Here is a 19,755-nt window from a genome sequence, read left to right on the forward strand (position 1 = left end):
TTTTGCTGGATGTGAAGATGGTACAGGGGCATCTTTCTGAGAGTGCCTGAGATCTGTTCTTCTTGCCCAAAGCCCTGATCCCACTCTCTCTTTGGAAATTTAGTTGGTTAAAATGGGACTGACACATCTCAGTAGCTTGAACCTGTGGCTGGACCCTGTGCAGCGGGAAGCCCAGAAATCACCCTGTGTGTCTCAGACTGATAGATGCATGTGACACCCTGACCTGCATCAGGGAATCCTAAGAGGGTGAGCTGGGATGGGGGTGAGAGAGACATCTTGGTCCAACTCAACATTTTTCTGATGAGTAAACTGAGGCCATGAGAGAGAAGGGGACTTGGAAATTGGTGATAGAGCCGGGACTCCAAATCCTGTGCTCTGCCCACAACATGGTGGTCTTCCCCATCCCCAGCCCTGAGTTTGGGAGAGGTGATCTGAGGTATTGTTAAGTATTGGTGAGGAAGCAAACCTGGGGTCAAAAACTCACAGAAATCCCGAGGAACAGAGAGCATCCACCCTAGATGGCTAAGAGTTGTGTATATTAGTGAAGATGTTGCAGCAAGAATCCCTTGAACATTAAAATCCAGGTGGACAGAAGAGAATTGACAGGAAATAATTGGTTGTGATTTTTGCACACCCTCATTCACATATGCAGATACATGTATATAGTCAGTCCTCTTCAAGGCCACCTTTTCGGCATGAATTTTAGAAAAGACCTTTTTTTTTTTTTAAATAAATTTATTTATTTTGTTGATTTCTTTTTGGCTGTGTTGGATCTTCGTTGCTGTGTGCGGGCTTTCTCTAGTTGCGATGAGCAGGGGCTACTCTTTGTTGCGGTACGGAGGCTTCTCATTGTGGTGGCTTCTCTTGTTGCAGAGCACGGGCTCTAGGCGTGCGGGCTTCAGTAGTTGTGGCACACAGACTTCAGTAGGTGCGGCACGCAGGCTCAGTAGTTGTGGCTTGCGGGCTGTAGAGCACACAGGCTCCGTAGTTGGGGCGCACAGGCTCAGTTGCTCTGCGGCATGTGGGATCTTTCTGGACCAGGGCTCGAACCCGTGTCCCCTGCATTGGCAGGTGGATTCTTAACCACTGCACCACCAGAGAAGCCCAGGAAAGACCTTTTTATCTCCAGTTAGTTCCTTCACTTGCCCAACGTGTGCCTAAACTTGCCACTGTTAAAGCCCCTCTTTGTCAAGGATGCTGCTAAAATGTGAATGTGTTACTTTGCACTGAGGGCAGGTTAACCCTTTGCCTCCCATTATCACTCAGTGTGAATTATGGGTAAATTATGGAAAGGATCCCCAGGGGATGTGGACCATGGGGAGGTCCAGAGTTCACAGGAGAGAGGCTGGGTACAGAACTCTTGGCACTAGAGTGGTCTGGCAAGTTGGGAGGGAGGTTTTATAGACGATAAACTGTTCACTTCACCATTTTATGAGGGAGGACCCTGTCCCCACACAGTAATAACAGAACCTCGACCAGCCTGGATTTTTCTGTCTTCCTGTTGTAGTCCCTTTTTTGCTCTGTAGCATGAGCTCATGCAAAAGGTCACATCTGTTATGGTCCAGCCTCCTGGGCTCCACCTAGGCTGTGAAGGCCAATTGGCTAGCATTTCTGGGATCAAGCAAGTTGACCTGTTCTGCTGAAGTTCTTTCATTAATCAAAGGTACATCTGATTGTCAGGAACTCGGGTGGTGAGAAGGGAGCCCTACAAGCGAACATCATTGGCTGCCAGCCACTTGTCTTCCTTTCCCTCCACCCACACAAAGAGGAGAGGAAAGGGCAAGTTCAGCTTCTTGATGTACTTCCTCGAGAAAGTGGCCACTTGACAGGGAGGAAGTGAGGTAGAGAGGTGGTGAGTTGGGGCCTGCCCAGAATAAAGCATTTGTGTATCACTCCCTGCTTCTCCAGCTGTGGCGAGCTGACTCCCCTTTGCCTGTCTGCATCCAGCTTTTTCTGCCTGTTGGGCTGTACCCCGCAGGCCTGCAAGCCCTGTACTTGCCCAGCCTCAAGACCGAAGAAAAGAGCCCGGAGTTAGCGACAGAGACATCAGTGGTTTAATGGTTGGGGGGATCTTACGTGTCTGAAGCAAGGTCCTGGAGCGACACTTCACCATGTGCAGCAGATGACGGGCAGGACAGGGCAGCAAGTCTTCACTCCTGGGTGGGAGAGTGAGGTTACCAGTTATAGAGGGAATTGATGTCAGGCTGGCTCATCAGTTACCAGGGAAACCAACAGAGGAGCAGGCCCCTCATGGCCCCTTTGATGAGCTATCTTGGTCAAGATGTTCTGATCTAGAGATTAGAACAATCACTAGCTGGGGCCGGGGGCAAGTATGTAGGCATTGACTGAGTAGGCTCTATGATTAAGAGGGAAGGTCAGTTATGTGAGTAGGGTGTAGGTGAGGCAGGGACTGGTCGAGCAGGGGATGTCCAGAGGACAAGAGAACAGCCGCCTTGAATGGCCTAATAGTACCCTGTTGCACCTGGTTCAAATGCCACCTGCTCCTTAAGGCTTCCCCTGACTCCCCTTGGCGGATACTTTCTCCCTCTGTTGAACTGCTGCAGCGCTTACTGCTTCCCGTGCAGTTGACTCTGAGACAGCTCTTTCGATACATCCATTCCATATTTCTTTTTCCATGAGTGTTTGATCTTCCCAGTTGACTGTGAGCCCTTCAAGTTGTGGGGTGCGTCTTGTTTGTAGCACTTAGGACACTGATCCATACATGAGGGATGGAGGAGTACATTAGTGAATGGATGGATTGGTGAATGGACAGTTAGGTGGATGGGTGGGTGGGTAGTTAGGGGACTAGATGACAGGTGGGTGGATGGTGAGTGATGGGTGGTACCCTCCAAGGCTAACACTTCAAACCATAGTAACCTACCTCATGTCAGTGTCTAGAATCTAGACTCTAAACTAAGGGAAATACCAGAGGACACTGAGCTGTATTTTCAGTGAAAACCTTTCTCTGAATAGCCAAGTCCAACTTAAACTGAGCCTAATTTATTTCAGGCCTTGGACTTGTGGGCTCATGTTCATTTGACAACAGCATCAAAATGTGCTTAGACTTAAAAATAGATTCCAAAAGGTAATCAGAGCTCAGCTTGACTTGGCTCTGCTCAACAGGTCCTCCCTTTTTGTGCTTTAGGAATTTTTTCTGCCCACCCCCACAAAAAAAAAGTGTCAGAGGAAGGAAGTTAGTCTGAGGGACAGGGAATTGAATGAGCTAAGATGCGAAAGCAGCTGCCACTGGCCAGCACAGGCAGACACCTGTGACTTCTTGGACAGGGGCCATTTGTAGGTCAGGGTTCAGCTCCCTGGAAACTTCTGGTTCCTGATGCTTATCCTACATGTATTCCTTACTGGTGACCCTGAGTTTGGCTTGATCAGAGTAACTTCTTAAAAGACTAGATAATAATTTTGAGAATTACTTCATCAGTGTTTTCTATTTCTCCTTTATTTTTTTCTTTTTTCTTACAGTTTGAAATTGCTTTGGGATCATCAACGAGCATGCTTCCATGCTGTAGAGTGTACCTCTCAAATTGTGTTCCCTGAAGCCCTTGGGGTTCCATGAAGCCCCTTTAGGCATCATGTCAGTGGGCTCTGAGTAGGTGACCTCTGAGTGCCTCTCCCCAAAAAAGAAGTACTCCTTTTTTTAAAAAAAATAATTTTTTTTTATACCTATTTTTGGCCACATTGGGTCTTTGTTGCTGTGCGCTGGCTTTACTCTAGTTGCGGTGAGCAGGGGCTACCCTTCATTGCGGTGCGCGGGCTTCTCATTGCGGTGCGCGGGCTTCTCATTGCGGTGGCTTCTCTTGTTGTGGAGCACGGGCTCTAGTCACATGGGCTTCAGTAGTTGTGGCACACGGGCTCAGTAGTTGTGGCTCGCGGGCTCTAGAGCGCAGGCTCAGTAGTTGTGGCGCATGGCCTTAGTTGCTCCGCGGCATGTGGGATCTTCCCGGACCAGGGCTCGAACCCATGTCTCCTGCATTGGCAGGTGGATTCTTAACCACTGTACCACCAGGGAAGTCCCAGAAGTACTGCTTTTTATCTGTTTTGCATATTGGGCTTCTGTGCAAGATTTATTGGAGAGAGGGTTCCATACCTCAAATAAATTTTAAAGTCATCATCAGGAGACTAGAAAGGTATGTGCAACACAGTCAGAGAGGAGAAATGGGTTCGTTAGACAGTGGGTTTGGCTCACTAGCTGGGAGAAAAGGCCATTTGAACGGCTCTGGGCGCTCTTGTGTTTGCAGGTCTTGTGCTGATGTTTCTGTCTGCTCCAATCTCCATGTGCCAGCTGCTGGCTTGGCTGCTGCCCCCACGTGCCTCTCACTCCTCGCTTGCCCACCTAGCTCCTGACGTACTGCCTGCCTGGCTCCTGACGTACTGCCTACCTGGCTCCTGACGTACTGCCCACCTGGCTTTTGGTAAATTTTTGCTCCTTACCCTCATCTCTCTGGCCTGGAATCTTGACTTGCTGCTTCCCACTTCTGACACCCTTGTATTTCTTCACCCTTTTTTGGCTTCCTGGATGTCTGGTCCCTTGTTTGCCCTGACCTTGGGTGACTGTGTCCCGAAGTGTTTTCTGTCTTCCTGGATCCTGGCACCACCTGGGGACCCTGCCTTTCAACGGCCCCAGTTCTCTCCAGCACTATATTAAAGCTGGGATCTGTGGATGGGGTTCACAGGGGCTGAATCAGATTCAAGGCTGGGACTGGAAAATGGAGACCAGGATCCAGATATGGCGATCCAGTGGATGGAAAGAAAGAATAATTCACGTTCACAGAGAATTATAGTTTACTTAGTGCTTTTACATACTTATCTCACTTTCTCATTATAACCTAGTAAGATTGGGATAGTCTTATGTCTGTGTTACACACAAGGAAACTGAGGCTCAGAGTCACAGTAGCAGAGCTGGAGATGGAACCTGGGTCTTTTGACTCTAAATCCTGGACTTGGGTATAGCAGACCAGAAGCAAGTTGGTTACTAAGGCAATGGGAGAAAGATCTTGTTCGTGGGAATCAGGAGTGGCTGACTAGATATGAGATGTGTTGGAAGGGGGAGGGGGTTAAGAGGCAGGGTCAGTCAAGCCTGACCAGGCAGAGGAGTGGGGACACCATCCTCAGACAGGCTATTGCCCTGGGATTGGGGTGTGGGTCCTCTGGGATCAGGCTGATGTGGTTCCTGCGGACTGTAGATTTGAGCTCCTCTTGTCCACACATTTGACACATGTTGGTTGAATGTCCCATTCCCCCACCTGCTGGGCTGCACCTGGGGTGGCCATGACTGGAAGCTTCTAAGCATCATCCCCACCCAGTGGTCCTGCAAACTTGCAGGCTAATTCCAGAGGAATCGTGGCTCATTGTTCTGGAGTGTGGGAAGAGGAACTGCAGTGATTGCTTGGGGGAAGCGGGAGGAGGAACCTGGTCCCCACATCCCTCTGACTTGGAGCACTTCCCATTTGTTACCTTTTACCTCCCATGGCATCTCCTCCCTGTGGGGGGTGGGGGGCGGTCTGCATTCTGTACAGCTCTGCCTCATCTCAGCCTTGACCAACTGGGGACTTTGGGGCAAGTTACTAAGTTCCTGGACACTTCAGAGTTGACTGAGAATGAGAATGAGTTAGACCCACCCTATCCGTAACCCTGACAAAACGTCTTTGGCAGTCAGCCCCTGGCAGTTGCCAGAACAAGTCTAGTTGGCCATAGCCAACCTGGTGGGAGTGGGTGGGTAGTTGGAGTGGTCTTGCCTCAATGCCCGCCATGAGGGGTGCATTGTCTTTGGAGAATTCAAAACCAATGATAAAACTGAACAAAAATTAGTCTACTTTTTATTATCATCATGCACTGGCAATTCTCAATACTGTCAGTAATAAAATGCTCCTCCATTCTGGGGTGGGCCCCCTCCTCACTGTTTGGTACATCACTGCTGGCTAGTTACCTTGAGAGTCTCACTGAAGCTGGAGTCAGTTGACCTGACTCTATGTTCTAACCCTGCTATCAGGGCCTGCTACCTGGCCCAACTACCAAGTCACTTAACCTCCCTAAGCCTCCATTTTCTGATCTGTAAAATGGAGCTAAGAATGGTACCTGCAAATATTAAAAGAGAGAATAAAATTACAGTTAGCTTGCAGAGAGAAAAGCTGGATGTAAATGCTGGGATGTCCACATTGCTATACAAAATCTATCTCAGGGTGTGAGATTTGGGTCACGCCCAGATTATTCTTTGGCGGTGAAGAATTCGGTGGTAATTGAGCCAGGCTCTTCCATGAAGCTTAGGAGCTGGTGTTGGAGACAGCAACACTATTTTTGAGTTCTGAGAAGCCGGTCTAGGTTTACTCCTCATCTGATTCCTGGGCAGACAACAGGAGACCCTCATGGGGTGCCACCCTGGGCCCTGCCAAGTTCTGTCTGTGACTGTGACGCTGATCTTCACGCAGCCTGCTCTGTTCTCCCGGGGCACTGAGTGAGTGAGGGGCTGGGCCCTCGGCCTGGGAAGAGGGGCGTGTTCCTGACATACTTGCAGGAGAGCAGCTGGCAGGAGCAGGGAAGGTAGTTTCTGTGTCTTGTGGATTTACTGTCCTTCGCGGAAACCCTCCTACGTGACTTTTGCAAGCCAGCCTCCGGCTCAGCGTTCCACCCACCCCCACCTCCTGCTTTTCTACTGTGCTGGATAGTTAAGTCCTTTGTCAGGCATTATCTCATGATTTCCCCAACAGCCCTGTGAGGTGGACAGGCGGGGTTTTCTCATCCACATTTGACAAGGGAGGACCCTGAGGCCCAGGGAGTTGAACGGGCTGCCCAGGGTTATGACCAGTTAGTGGATGGGCCCTGACCAGAACCCAAGTCTCCAGACATCAGCCCAGAGATGCAATTTGGAGAGTGAAGGGAAGGCTTCATTTCTGTTCAGAGTTGTCATGGGCTCTTAGGAGCTTTCTGACAGGAAGCTTTCTGAGGTGAAACCTCAGGTGGCAGGTGGAGGAAAACAACTGAGAAGGCAGCTCCTTGTCCAAGCCCACGAAGCTTTGGTGGCAGGTCATGGGGACCAGGAATTGGACCTCCGGACTACCCTCCCTTTGCTGCATTCAGGTTAGGAACTGACTCTTGCTAGGGAGGCGGGAATAGGAATATGCATGCTCTGCCTATGTACATCAGTGTTTCAGCATTCCCATAATTTTTGAATTAGTGTTGGCAGTCACTTCCCTTATGGTCGGATGGCTCCCCTCTGCTCCCTCCCGGGATATACCCTGGGTGGCTCTGTCCTAACCTAGAGGGGCTCTCGCTGTCCACCCCTTGCCCCATAGCCTAGCTGAGCGACTTCTGCATCCCAGGGCCTGAATTTCTGGCTTCAGAGCCTTCCTGATGGGCAGACAAGGGCTCATCACCATCACTGCTTCCACCTGCCCTTGGGTCTTCTGGGGGGCGTGACGAAGCCACCTCAGGTCTGGCTTTCGTGCATCTGCTGTGGGTACAGTGACCAGGGGGTGCCCAGCTGCAAACTTCCATTCCTGTTATTTCCCAGAGCCCGGGGTGATCTTCTGCCTTGATTTGCAAATCAAGGAAAAACTGTCCTGGTGGAAGAGATGATACTCCTCCCCTCCCATCCTTTTCTCCCCTCCCATCCTCCTTCTAATGATCAGATCAAAGAACTAAGGGAGAGGGTAATATATCAATACTGAAGAGGGCAAGGAATAGTATGAGTAACAGTGGTGTACTTTTTTCACCTAGAAAATGGAGATAATCAGAAGACTGTTGTAAGCTGGTGCTTCTCAGCTTGGACTGCACGTCACGGTCACCCAGAAAGCTTTTAAATATCTTGATTCCCAAACTGCAGCCCAGACCCTGGAGATCAGAATCTCTGGAGGTAGGACCCAGGCAGCAGTAATTTTAAAATTCCCCGGGACTTCCCTGGTGGCCCAGTGGTTAAGACTCTGCGCTTCCACTGCAGGGGGCACGGGTTCGATCTCTCGATCTCTGGTTGGGGAACTGAGATCCCGCATGCCGTGCAGTGTGGCCAAAAAAAAAAAAAAAATTCCCCTGGTGATTCCAGTGTGCAGCCAGGGTTGAGAACCACTGCTCTAAGGATGAAAAGAGTTGGTTAACTGCTTAGAACAAAGATATCCCCATATCTGGTTGTGCACTGGACTCGTCAGGGGGTGGGGTGGGGATGTGTTAAAATCGCACTGACGCCCTGGCCACACATTGCAGACCATGTAGATCAGTGATGTCTGCCTTCACGTGAGCCACTAACCAATAAGACGTAATAGTCACCGTTTACTGGAGCTGCCTGTGGGCCGGCACGACATATTTCCGGTCTTCACAATTCCCTGGTAGGGAATCACAGTTCCCATTTTACAGATAAGGAAACTGCTGCTCAGAGCAGGTAGCCAGGCGGCGTAAGTTTCCTGAGGCCAGGCCTGTCTGACCTGGAAGGCTGCTCTCCCTGCCCAAGGCCTCCCTGTCCCAGGGCTGGCCTCGTGGAGCATATTCTGCACACTTCCCAGTACCAGCTCAAGGAGAGAGGGGAAAACCAGCAAGTGGCCTTGGCTCTCCTTGAGGCTCTCCAGGGCAGGTTGAGTAGAGGACCGCTGTCCCGTGAAGAGAGGGAAGATGAGTGACGTTACTTGGTATTTGGGTCTGTGTTAGTCACGCACTCTCAGAATACCTCCTTTTGGCTGGAGGAAGACGCCTGCTCGTGTTAGGCCTGACCCCCAGTCACCTCTCCTTGCCGCAGCTGCTCTCACAGAGAGAACACTCAACCAGGAAGAGCAAACACTCATTTGCTTTTTGAAAGTTGGAGGAATTTTTCAGGCATGTGATACAGAAAAATGCCCCCGTTTCCCTCACAGGAAAAGGGAAAGCTCTGTCAAGGTAACCTGAAATATTTAGCTCTGCCTTACAAAATCCCTGTGTCTCCACTTCTGTGCTCTGTAAACTTAAACAAATCGCTTAAAATCCTTAAGCTTGGTTTTCCCATCCCTCAGGGCTGCCAATGCCAGGCCCCTTGAGGTGTCAGAGAGAGAGGAAAGGAGTGTGGCCATCCCGACACAGAGACTTACAGCTGCCTGGGACTGGAGACTTTGTCCAGGGTTTGGTGGCACCCACTAAATAACCTGATGTCCCAAGGCCCAAAGCAGCTTCCAGTGACCAGAGATCTCACTGAATGTGTTCCCTCTGACTTTGGGAGGCTTGGCTTCACTCTACCTGTGTCAACCCCTAGTGTGTAGACAGCCCAGAGCCAATATTTGGGGCATACATAACTGAGTTAACTGTAATAGTTTAGAGTTAGCAGACAGTGTGATAGACATTTGGCTGCACAAAGGCTTCCCAGCCCAGCCAAGCAGCCAGGGCCCTCTCCCTCCCCAGAGCTCCATCTGTATCTGATGTGTGTGCCTTTGGTCCCTGCCCCTTACTGTGCAGCTCAGAGCCTGGCACAGAGTAGATGCTCAGGTAGCACCGGGTGATTGGGGGATGAGGGGATGGAGAGATGCATGAACCTGTGTTTGGCAACATCTCTAAGGTGGTTGCCACAGAATGCTATTTAAGTGTTGGCATATATATTCCTTACTGGCTCTACTTGACTTTTTTTTTTAAATCACTTTGGTTTATTTTGAAGGCTGTCTCACTAAGGATTATTCTAGTAATGGAGCGGTTCAGATGTGATGCTGTTTTCTGAGGTTGAGGCATATATCCAGAGCACTTGTGTGTAACTTTTACTCCAGAGCCACTAAGAGAGTACTTCTCAAGTGTGGAGTCTCATGGCCCCTTGTTTAGCCATTAAGCTGAACCTTAACATTTTCTGAGTTCTGTCTCAAGCAGTGGGTATTGTGGTTGGCAAGAAAACATGGGGCACTGGTGGAAGGGGAGTGGGAAGACCCACAGGAGGGTGGCCACTGGGCAGTCACCAGGGACTTCGAGTGGCCCCCACCAATTGCCTGGACTGAGATGGTGAAACAGGAGGCCGCTGCCCTTCCCTGTGTGTGTGTGTGTGTGTGTGTGTGTTTGTGGTGGGGGGGCTGCCCCTGAAGCACTCAGGGAGGCTGGCCTAGGGCCACCTGCCACTCTGGCAAGGACACCATTTCATGATTGCTGTCTGGGTCCCTGGAGTGAAGGATTTTCAGGCCCAGCCCTGAAGGGCATTAAATGTCATCTTGACTCCTTTAACTCTCTTGGTGGCTTTGTGAACAGTGGGCTGGGCACTCGGCCCTGGGGCCTGGCATTGCCATTAACTCTGTGATGACCTCAAGTGAGTCACTTGATGTCTCCTGTGCCTCAGATTCCTAACATTTTACGATTCTGTGGTCCTATCAGTCTTCTCACCGTGATGAACACCCACTGTGCTTACTAACAATGTTAGGCTGCCTCCACCCCACCCTCCCCTCCACCAGGATCCCCCCGAACCCAGCTGGCATAGCCTCTGGCCTCGTCCTTAAGTGCATCATCCTCATATTAGCTCTGTCCCCTATAGTCTGACTACTTGGCTCATGTCAGGTAATTGAGATTTTTATTTGTTGGGAGGGGTTGGAAACAAAGGTACAAACATGAGACTATAGAGGTGCTTTGTCCCCTCACAATTCCAAATAGATGAATTTGTACTTGCTTCCAGATAAGGGAGGCCCAAACAGAGGATTGTTACTGTTAGTATTTTGACCATGCTAACCATTTTTTGCTTTTTATTCTATTTATTTATTTATTTATTTATGCCACACCTCACAGCACGTGGGATCTTAGTTCCCCAGCGAAACCTGTGCCCCCTGCAGTGGGAGCATGGGGTCTTAACCACTGGACCACCAGGAAAGTCCTGCTTTTCCTTAAAAATCTTTTCATTAAGTAGTATAAACCTCTGGACATTGTGGTTTCATCTGGTAGACACAAGACAGGGGTTCTAGCTGAGGCTTTGGAACGATGAGGCTGTGTCATCCAGATCAAACCAGTAGGCTTTCAGGGCCTCAGTGTTCCCATCTGTACACTGGGAGTGACAATACCAACATTCCTTCCTAGTAAAAGGTAAAGGATTCATATGAACAGAAGGGAAGCCCAGTACTTACTCTGTCTCAGTCATTGGTTGATGGCCAGGTGGGGATGCTGGCTGGTGGCATGATTTGTCCTGCCCTGGAAGAATGACTCTGAGTTACTGTGGCCTAGGGGTGACAACCAGGTCACTTCCCCAGTAACCACAGTGATGCCCTCCTTGTGTGGGTCTGTGTCCCCACAGTGGCCAATTCGCCATCGTGAAGAAATGCCGAGAGAAGAGCACGGGGCTGGAGTATGCAGCCAAGTTCATCAAGAAGCGGCAGAGACAGGCCAGCCGGCGGGGTGTGTGCCGGGAGGAGATCGAGCGGGAGGTGAGCATCCTGCGGCAGGTGCTGCATCCCAACGTCATCACGCTGCACGACGTCTTCGAGAACCGCACTGACGTGGTGCTCATCCTCGAGCTGTGAGTGGGTGCCTGGGACTGGGGGGGCGGGGCAGCAGGGTGCAGGGGAGCTCCAGCCACAGGCCCCAGAGGGAGCAACAACCTGACAGAAGCCCGACCTGGAGGAGATGAAGTCAGTGGGAAGTGGTTTCCCTCCTTTACCCCATCCTCCTCCTGAACCCGGGCTTGCTGTGCAGCAGGGACTGAGGGCGAGGGTCTAGGTCTGACTTTCACTGGACCCTGGGGATCAGAGGGAAGAAGTGGGGAGTGCTGGGGTCCTTTCCTGGCTGGTGAGCACGTGGGAGGGTGAGGGGGGCAGAGGGTGGAAGGCGGAGCAGGGGGCTGTCAGGGAGAGTCTGTTCTACGAGGAAGGGAAGAACAAACATCCTCCAGGCTCTGCAAAGCCCTTCTCAGCCCTTTCCTGGGAAAAACCCCCCTGCCTTTGTGCTGTGTTTGATGCCTTTATTGTTATCATAGTCACTATTACTTAGAGGGTCCTGCTGTAAGCCAAGCGTTTGCTAGGTCCTTCGTGTTGTCTTGTTCAGTCTTCACAGAAGCTGTGTTGAGGGTAGTGTCCCACTTACGCCAAGAGGACTTTGTATTCGCTTTGCTGAGAATGTCTGTTACCTCATTTAATCCTCATAACAATCCTATCCCATGGAGACTCTTATTACCTCCATGTTACAGACAAGAACACTGAGAGGCTGGGTCATTTACAAGATCCTACAACCAGGACGTGGCGGGGCCAGGACCGGGTCCACACTGCTTGTGCAGATAGCTATGCGCTTGAGGTGGGATGGCCTTGGGCTGGCCCTGCAGGGGAATCCTTCACAGTCTGGTGGAATTTGGATGGGTAACACCACGACTCCAGGGGTTGATTGGCCAACTGGTGTCCCTCCTGGAGATGCCCCCCATGGATTGGGGAGGTGGAGGTGGGCCTCCGGCGGTTAGTAGAGTTTGAGTTGGGCTGTGGCACAAGTTGAAATGGCTGTGTCTAGTCAAGCAGCAAGACCGGGTGTCAAGAATGTTCTGAGCCTCAGAGGCGTGAGGTGCCTGCCAGTTAGCAGAGAAGTGGCAGCATTTGTCTCAGCAATCCCTGACTTTGTGACCTGGGGCAAGTCACCTCACCCCTCTGAACTATAAAGGAGGCAGCCATCCTTAACCTGCCTGTGGGTTGGGTGGACCACCTGACATTTGAGACCATTCTAATTTGAGAACTATGCTCTGGTGTTGTCAGCCTATAGATTTATGTAGCAGATGGGCATTTGCATACTTTTGCATTGGATTCTTAAATTATCCATCTCAATGTTTAAGTGCATAGAATTACCCATGCTCTCCCTTTGTCTAACTCCCAATGTCCTCTGTGTTTCTCCCAGGGACCTCTTAGCCAATTGGACCAGTCAGTGTATACACCTGCCTCACTCAGACAAGCCTGGTGGGTCCCCACAGATGTAGCCAGCCAAGTGGATGGCCTGAGGTGTGGCAAGCCCCAAGACTAAGGGTTAGCACTGGTTCCCAGCAGAGAGTGACAAGCCTACCTTTGCTGGGAAAGCCAGGCCAGTTCTTTAAAAGTCTGTTGTCAAAACTTTACAGCAACTAAAAAGGATTACATTCATATGCCTACCACCCAAACACAGCTATTTGTTTCCCTGTGGTTCCTCTCAGTCTTTATCTATTTGCATGCAAGCATTGTACTTGTACAATTTCCTGCTCTACTTTTCCCCCAGTTAACATAATGCCATGAATAGCTTTTTCCCTTTTAACTGACTATATCATGTTTCATTACATTACATACCCGTATCTCCCTGTTGTTGGACATTTGGTGTTTTAATTTCCAGCTTTTAACCGTTATGCATTTTACTGCCATAAAACAACTTTCTTCCTGTGTTTTCCCCCTTTTCTTTAGGATTAATTTTTTTAGACAGATCCTCAGGAATGGGGCAATTGGGATGACATTTTTAGGGCTCTTGATATCCTCACTTTCATAGGACAGGTTAACCAGCACCACGTGCAACATGGGAGCGTTTCTTTCTGCCTGCAGCCTTGCCAGCCCTGGGTCATTTGTTTTAAAGCAGGGTTCATTATTGTCTTTTACAGTTATGATACTTTTTTGTCATTTTAATTGGCATTTCTGTCATTGCTGGGGTAGTTGTCTGTTACTCCCTGTTTGTAGAACCCCAGGAGTTGGGGTCTCGTATGCTCTTGAGATGTCCCTGTTTCTCCCAGCAGGCTTCATGGCTAACCAAGAGTTACATGCCCTCTTCTTGTGAGCTGTCACTGCCTGTAACATCAGTTGTCACACTGGTGCTCCTGTGAGCTGCTGTGTTTGTGAACTTCTGTCTGTTCGTAGTTTCTCTGTCTCCTCCTTTACTTTCAAGCTGCCTCATTGTCTCAGGGTGCCTGGCTATGGAGCTAGGGATTGCTAAGACAGTGCCTCAGTCTTGTGTGACCAGGGTCTGAGAGGAGGACCTTCCAGGAGAGAAGGGCTTTTCATGGGCTTTTATGTTTGGACGTGGTGACCTCTGTTGGGCTGGTTAGGAGCCTTTGGCCTCCTGGTCCTCACTGTGCCCTGCTAGGCTAGTGGGTTTGCCTGGTACGTAAACACGGGTGTCAGAGCCCACCTGCTCAATTGATATGTGCAGGGTTTGTGGATGGATCTACCTCTCAGCGCTGTTTAGTGCAGGGCTTCAGCTGAAGTGGCCAGTGCTCAGAGGACATTCCCAACCCTGATTTAAGTCCCCTTCAGCTGTTTTTACCCTGTCCATGATCGCCTTGCAGCAGCTGTCAGGACTGGTGATGGCAGGGTTGGGAAGGATTGAGTTGTCCATGTAAGTTGACTTCTGTAGGGTGTAAAGAATATTTTCAAACTCTCAGTGGATTAACTCATGCCACATGTGGAGCTGGCTCTGAAAAATGTAGGTCTGCCCCGGGAGGGTTGGGCAGCCCTTCCATCCCAGGCCCCTGACCTCTCTGGGGCCTCCCTGACTCCAAGCTGTGGAAAGCAATACAGCGGCGGGAGCATACCAGGGCAGGGCCTGACAGAGCGCTCCAAGGTGGTGGCAATGCTTCCCAGGCCTTGAATTGAGTCCAGCTTTCTGGGCCCCAACAGCTCTGGCAGCATCCTTCCCAAATCACTGCCTACACAGGTCATTTGAGCACTCCCTCTAAATGGTTGGTTGCTTTTGAAAGAGTTCTGAAAAGCACTTCTAGCAGCCAGATGAAACTGCAGGGAGGAAGGAGGCAAGGGTCAGATTAGCAGGAAGGTGACTGGTCCTGGGGACACTGGAGGAGAGCAGAGGCTGGCTGTTAGGTTTTGCTTTTCCTCTTTAAGTCAAATTGTTTAGGGGTGTGAGAGGAGAGAAGCTTGGGTGGAGTGGGGATGACTCCATGGCAGAGATCTTGGGGCTGAGAAGCCCTTGGGAGAAACTAGGTTTGGGGGTAGAAACAAAACCCAGGCTCCTTGATGGCCTTGGGAACAGGTGCCTGAGGATTGATGTGAGTGTCCCTGGCCTGGGTGTCCAGGGCTGGGACAGATACCCGGCAGGCTCATCAGCCTCCCACCTTTCCAAGTCTCTGGGGACGATTCTGAGGGTCACCATGGCTGTTCCCCTCTTCGTCCAAAGGAGATCATGTCTCACTCCGTCCCCTGCCCAGATCACATCTTCAAACAGAACAGCTGATTGCTGTACCCCAAAGTCCTCACCCTGCCTGGGCCTTTACATCAGTAATTCTGGGTGACAGAACACATCCACATTATCATGAAGTTCTTTTACATTTACTCAGTGTTCTGTTTAAGGTAGGAAGGGCAGGATATGCCCGAGGTCACAGCCTTGCACCACCCAGCAAGGCTGGAAGTATAAAAACAAGGACTGGGCTAGGTCCTTGTGTTCCTGAGGGACACTGTGGATTTGAAAATTTACAGAAGGCTCTCGACAGGTCTCTTGAAAATGCCAAGACTTCACTTCTGTATGATACAGAATATTCTGTGCCATGCTGATATTTTAAATGTCTTACTTCTTTCCTTATTTTTTTTTTTTTTTATTCGCCCACCTTCTCTTGAATGTATTGCACAAGGTGCTGTGGAAGCAAAGGTAATCTAGCTGGGGAGAGAGCCAGCCAGACAGTGGCAGCCCAGTGTGTGAGGGCACGGATGCAGTCAGACAGGGATGGCAGATGACAGCCTAGGGCTTGGGGTGGCTTTGGGTTTTCTTTTTTGCATCAGCAACTCAAGCCTTATAATACGGGTAGAGTGTGGGGAGAGGAACACGTGGTGCACCGGGATTGAGAAGATCTGGATCTAAATCCTGGTTCTGCCACTTACTAGCTGTGTCACCTTGGGCAAGTCACTGCTCTCTTGGGGCCCCAGTTTCCTTGTTTGGGAAACCAGGACAGAAGTTCCATCTACCCCTCAGGGCAGATGTGAGTCTCAAGTGAGAGAATGCTTGGGGAAGTAACATCACACAGGTGGCAAACTCTAAATAAACTCAAAAACAAGCCCTCTTCCAGCACTACCACCCCCAACAATGATATGGTGCATGGTATTGGACTGGGATCTGGGACTTGGACATGGTCTTGACCATGCACTCTCTTGCTAGGAGACCTTGCATGGGCACTTCCCCTCCTGTGGGCTTGGTTTCCTAATCTGTTACGGAAGAACTTCCAAGTGATGATGGTTTCTGTGCAGGGGTCACTGAGGGAGAGCGAGGAGTTTGCTTCCCTAGAAGTTTACTGTTAGCCTCTTATTATGGAGGATTTCAAACATATACAGAAGTAGAGAGAAGGATGTAAGAACCCTCACAGGCACATCCCCCAGCCTCACATTATCACCATTTTGCCAGTCTTGTTTTACATCAAATCCTACTTTCCCCGACTCCAACTGTTTGTTTGCTGCACTACTTTAAAGCAAGCCTCAGACATCATGTCATTTTACATACAAACACGTTAGTATGCATCTCTCATTGACTGCAGTTTTTAAAATGCAGCCACCATGGATTTATCACACCTGACAGAATGATCCAACCAGCCAGGCCCCAGACCACCGAGGCTGTCTACACTCCAGTCCATAGTGATATTCCTGATGGACCCAAAGATACCTTTTTACGGTTGTTTTATTTGAATTAGCATCCAAATGAGGGAAGTCCACATGCTGTGTCTGGTTCTTTTGTTTCCCATGTCTCTTATTCTATGGCAGTTCTCCTTCCCTCCCTTTTAAAATTATTTATTTATTTATTTTTGGCTGCGTTGTGTCTTTGTTGCTGTGCGCAGGCTCTCTCTAGTTGTGGCGAGCAGGGGCTACTCTTCGTTGCAGTGCACAGGCTTCTTATTGCGGAGCACGGGCTCTAGGCTTGAGGTTTTCAGTAGTGTGGCTCGTGGGCTCTAGAGTGCAGGCTCAGCAGTTGTGGTGCACGGGCTTAGTTGCTCCATGGCATGTGAGATCTTCCCAGACTAGGGATCGAACCCATGTCCCCTGCAATAGCAGGCGGATTCTTAACCACTGTGCCACCAGGGAAGCCCTCCCTCCCTTTTTTGATGCCATTGATTTGTTGGGAGAATTAGGTCATTTGTCCTGTTGATTGTCTCACAATCTGGTTTCATCTTATCCCTTCCTCATGGTGCTGTTTAACTTGTTCCTCTATGTCCTGTATTTCCTGAAACCTATAGTTAAACCTAAACAAGATACCCTTCCTATTGGTGATGTTCAGTAGAAATATAGTGCAAACCACATATGCAGTGGAAATGCCAGATTTTCCAGCAGCCATATTGAATAAGAACTAAAAAGATCTAGATAAATTAGGTTTTTTTGTTGTTGTTGTTTTTGCGTTACGCGGGCCTCTCACTGTTGTGGCCTCTCCCGTTGCGGAGCACAGGCTCCGGACACACAGGCTCAGCGGCCATGGCTCACGGGCCCAGCCGCTTCGCGGCATGTGGGATCTTCCTGGACCGGGGCACGAACCCGTGTCCTCTGCATCGGCAGGCGGACTCTCAACCACTGCGCCATCGGGGAAGCCCCGGAAATTAGTTTTAATAATATTTTTTATTTAACTCAGTATATACAAAATATTATCATTTGAACATGTAATCACTGCAAAACTTATTAATGAGATAGTTTACATTCTTTTCCTCATCCTATGTCTTCAAAACGCAGTGTGTATCTTACACTTACAGCACATTTCAGTTCGTTGGCAATGCAATGGTTAGAGTGCAATCCTGCCAAAAAAAATAAAGTTGTATTTAAAGGAAAATATTTTACACCACTTCAGTTTTTGAATTAAAATTTAAAAGTCAGTTCCTCAGTTGCATTGGCCGTATTTCAAATCCTCACTAGCCATATGTGACTAGTGGCTGCTATATTGGACAGCATATAGAGAGAATATTTCCATCACTGCAGAGTTCTGTCAATAGCACTGAACAAGAGGCTTAAGCAAGTTTAGGTTCAGTTTTTTAAGTTGCAGTACTTTGTAGGTGTTGCTGTATACTTCCTATTGTATGACATTGTGTTCAGTTGTCCTGTTTTTCATGATGCTAAGATTGATGAGTGGGTCTATGTATGCTTCTGGACACTTTTAAAGAAAGGAAAAAAGATTCTGAGGCTCTTTATTTAGGATGGACTAGGTGGCAGGGAGTGAATGAGTCCCAAAACTGGGACAGAAGCCATTCTGGCCATATGAAAATCATTTGAGGACACTCTGTGATATAGTGGTTGGGAGTCATTCTGCCTGGGTTTGAATCCTGATTCTACCACTTACAGGCTGTTTGACCTTGGGCAAGTGACTTAACCTCTCTGAGCCTCTGTCTCTTCAACTGTGAAATAGGAAACTAATAGTATTGTACTTTAGCTCATAGGGTATTGTGATGATTAAATGAGATAATGTACAAAAAGTATACATTATGCACAGAGTAAGTATTCAGTGAATATTAATTACCATTACTATGTTGCTGTTATTATAAAAATACAGGCTCTGAGGCCTTGCTGCTACAGAATCTAATTTGGTAGGGTCTGTGGTGGGACCCGGAAATCTGCATTTTAAACAAGTTTTCCAGGTGATCCTGAGTTCCTGGACTCTCTGGCCCAGATCCCTTCCTGAGGTCTTTTCTTGGGGTGACCCTTGGCTATGTTGCAGCTCCAGAGAAGCACGTGTTGGCTGGACACTCCAGCATCTGTCAGAGGCCAAATAAGCCCAGTAGGACTGCCAGATTTAGCAGATTTACCATTTTATCTGGCAACCATAAATCCCCAATTCAGATAAAACTGTAAACTAGTCTTTTTGCTCCATGGGTCTCTCTATTCCTGCCACATCAAACATAGGGTGCAGGAGCATAGAATGTGAGGACAAAAGCAGTATTTTAGAGTTTTTAGAGATGAATGTAATTAATGGGTCTTGATGTTTAAGTTAGGGACATATCTTTGAAGAGGTCATCTTTTATAAGATGAAAGAAAGGGGCTTTGGGAACCATCTTGATCAGTCTGCTCGTTTTGCAGGTGAGGAAACTGAGGCCTGCCTGGAGGGGGCAGGGGAGGGAGTTGTCCAAAGCCAGTAGCAGGGCTGGACTGGAACCTAAGTCTCCAGTTTCTGTCCCAGCATATGTTCCTCTTTGTCATCCCACAGCACTTGTTTCTGTCCTCTGTCACTTGAGTCATATGGTGGGGAGGGGTGGCACCTAGGATAACAAGGGACCTGGGCCTAGAATGTGAACAGAGACCCTTCTGGTGACACCCTAAGGGTGGTTCCTGCCCTTGTGATCCAGAGGGAGGAACACAGCAAGTAGAAATAGAAGGAAAGTCAGTCCCTGGGCTGGCTGGATAGAGCCCCAGAGATGAGTGAGGGGATTCTGCTAAGCACGGTGCCTGGAGACAGGGTCAGGGGTTACACCCATGGACTTGGGCTCAGGACACACAGGACTGACTGGGCCTGGGCCCTCCTTACTGATGTCTTGCAGAGTGTCCGGAGGAGAGCTCTTCGACTTCCTGGCCCAGAAGGAGTCCCTGAGTGAGGAGGAGGCCACCAGCTTCATTAAGCAGATCCTGGAAGGGGTGAACTACCTTCATGCCAAGAAAATTGCTCACTTTGATCTCAAGGTCAGTGGGGTGGGGGGGAAAGGGAAAAGAATCAGGTAGGAAGAATGGGCCCAGTCTCTCCCAATGTCATTGCCAGGAGGGGTTAGCGCCCACTAGGCCTTCCTCCCTCATCTTCCAGTTGAAAACTCTGAGCTCCTGGGAAAGAAATGATGCCACAGGAGTGTCCCCCTCCTGAGTTTCATTTCTCAGATTAGGTTTTCTTCACCTAGGGGCTGATGGCAAGAAGCTTCTGAATCAGACCACTGGCACCTTATCTCTTTCA

General features: G+C 49.4%; 1 protein-coding gene across 4 annotated transcripts in view; it reads left to right on the plus strand.

Moving 5' to 3' along the window:
• LOC111177698 (death-associated protein kinase 2) overlaps nucleotides 1-19,755 on the plus strand; it is a 119,238-nt gene that overhangs the window by 55,251 nt on the left and 44,232 nt on the right. For all 4 annotated transcript variants that reach the window (XR_002645432.2, XM_022579739.3, XM_022579737.2 and 1 more), the window contains exons 3-4: nucleotides 11,216-11,437; nucleotides 19,355-19,493. Coding sequence is in view for 3 of the 4 variants with exons in the window: in XM_022579739.3 (XP_022435447.1) it covers nucleotides 11,216-11,437; nucleotides 19,355-19,493 (361 nt within the window). In the remaining variant the exon portion in view is untranslated. The remainder of the gene's footprint in view (nucleotides 1-11,215; nucleotides 11,438-19,354; nucleotides 19,494-19,755) is intronic.

Source organism: Delphinapterus leucas, chromosome 2 (assembly GCF_059928025.1).
Source record: "Delphinapterus leucas isolate spDelLeu-1000000601 "Yukka" chromosome 2, BTC_Dleu_Yukka2, whole genome shotgun sequence".
Taxonomy (NCBI): Eukaryota; Metazoa; Chordata; class Mammalia; order Artiodactyla; family Monodontidae; genus Delphinapterus; species Delphinapterus leucas.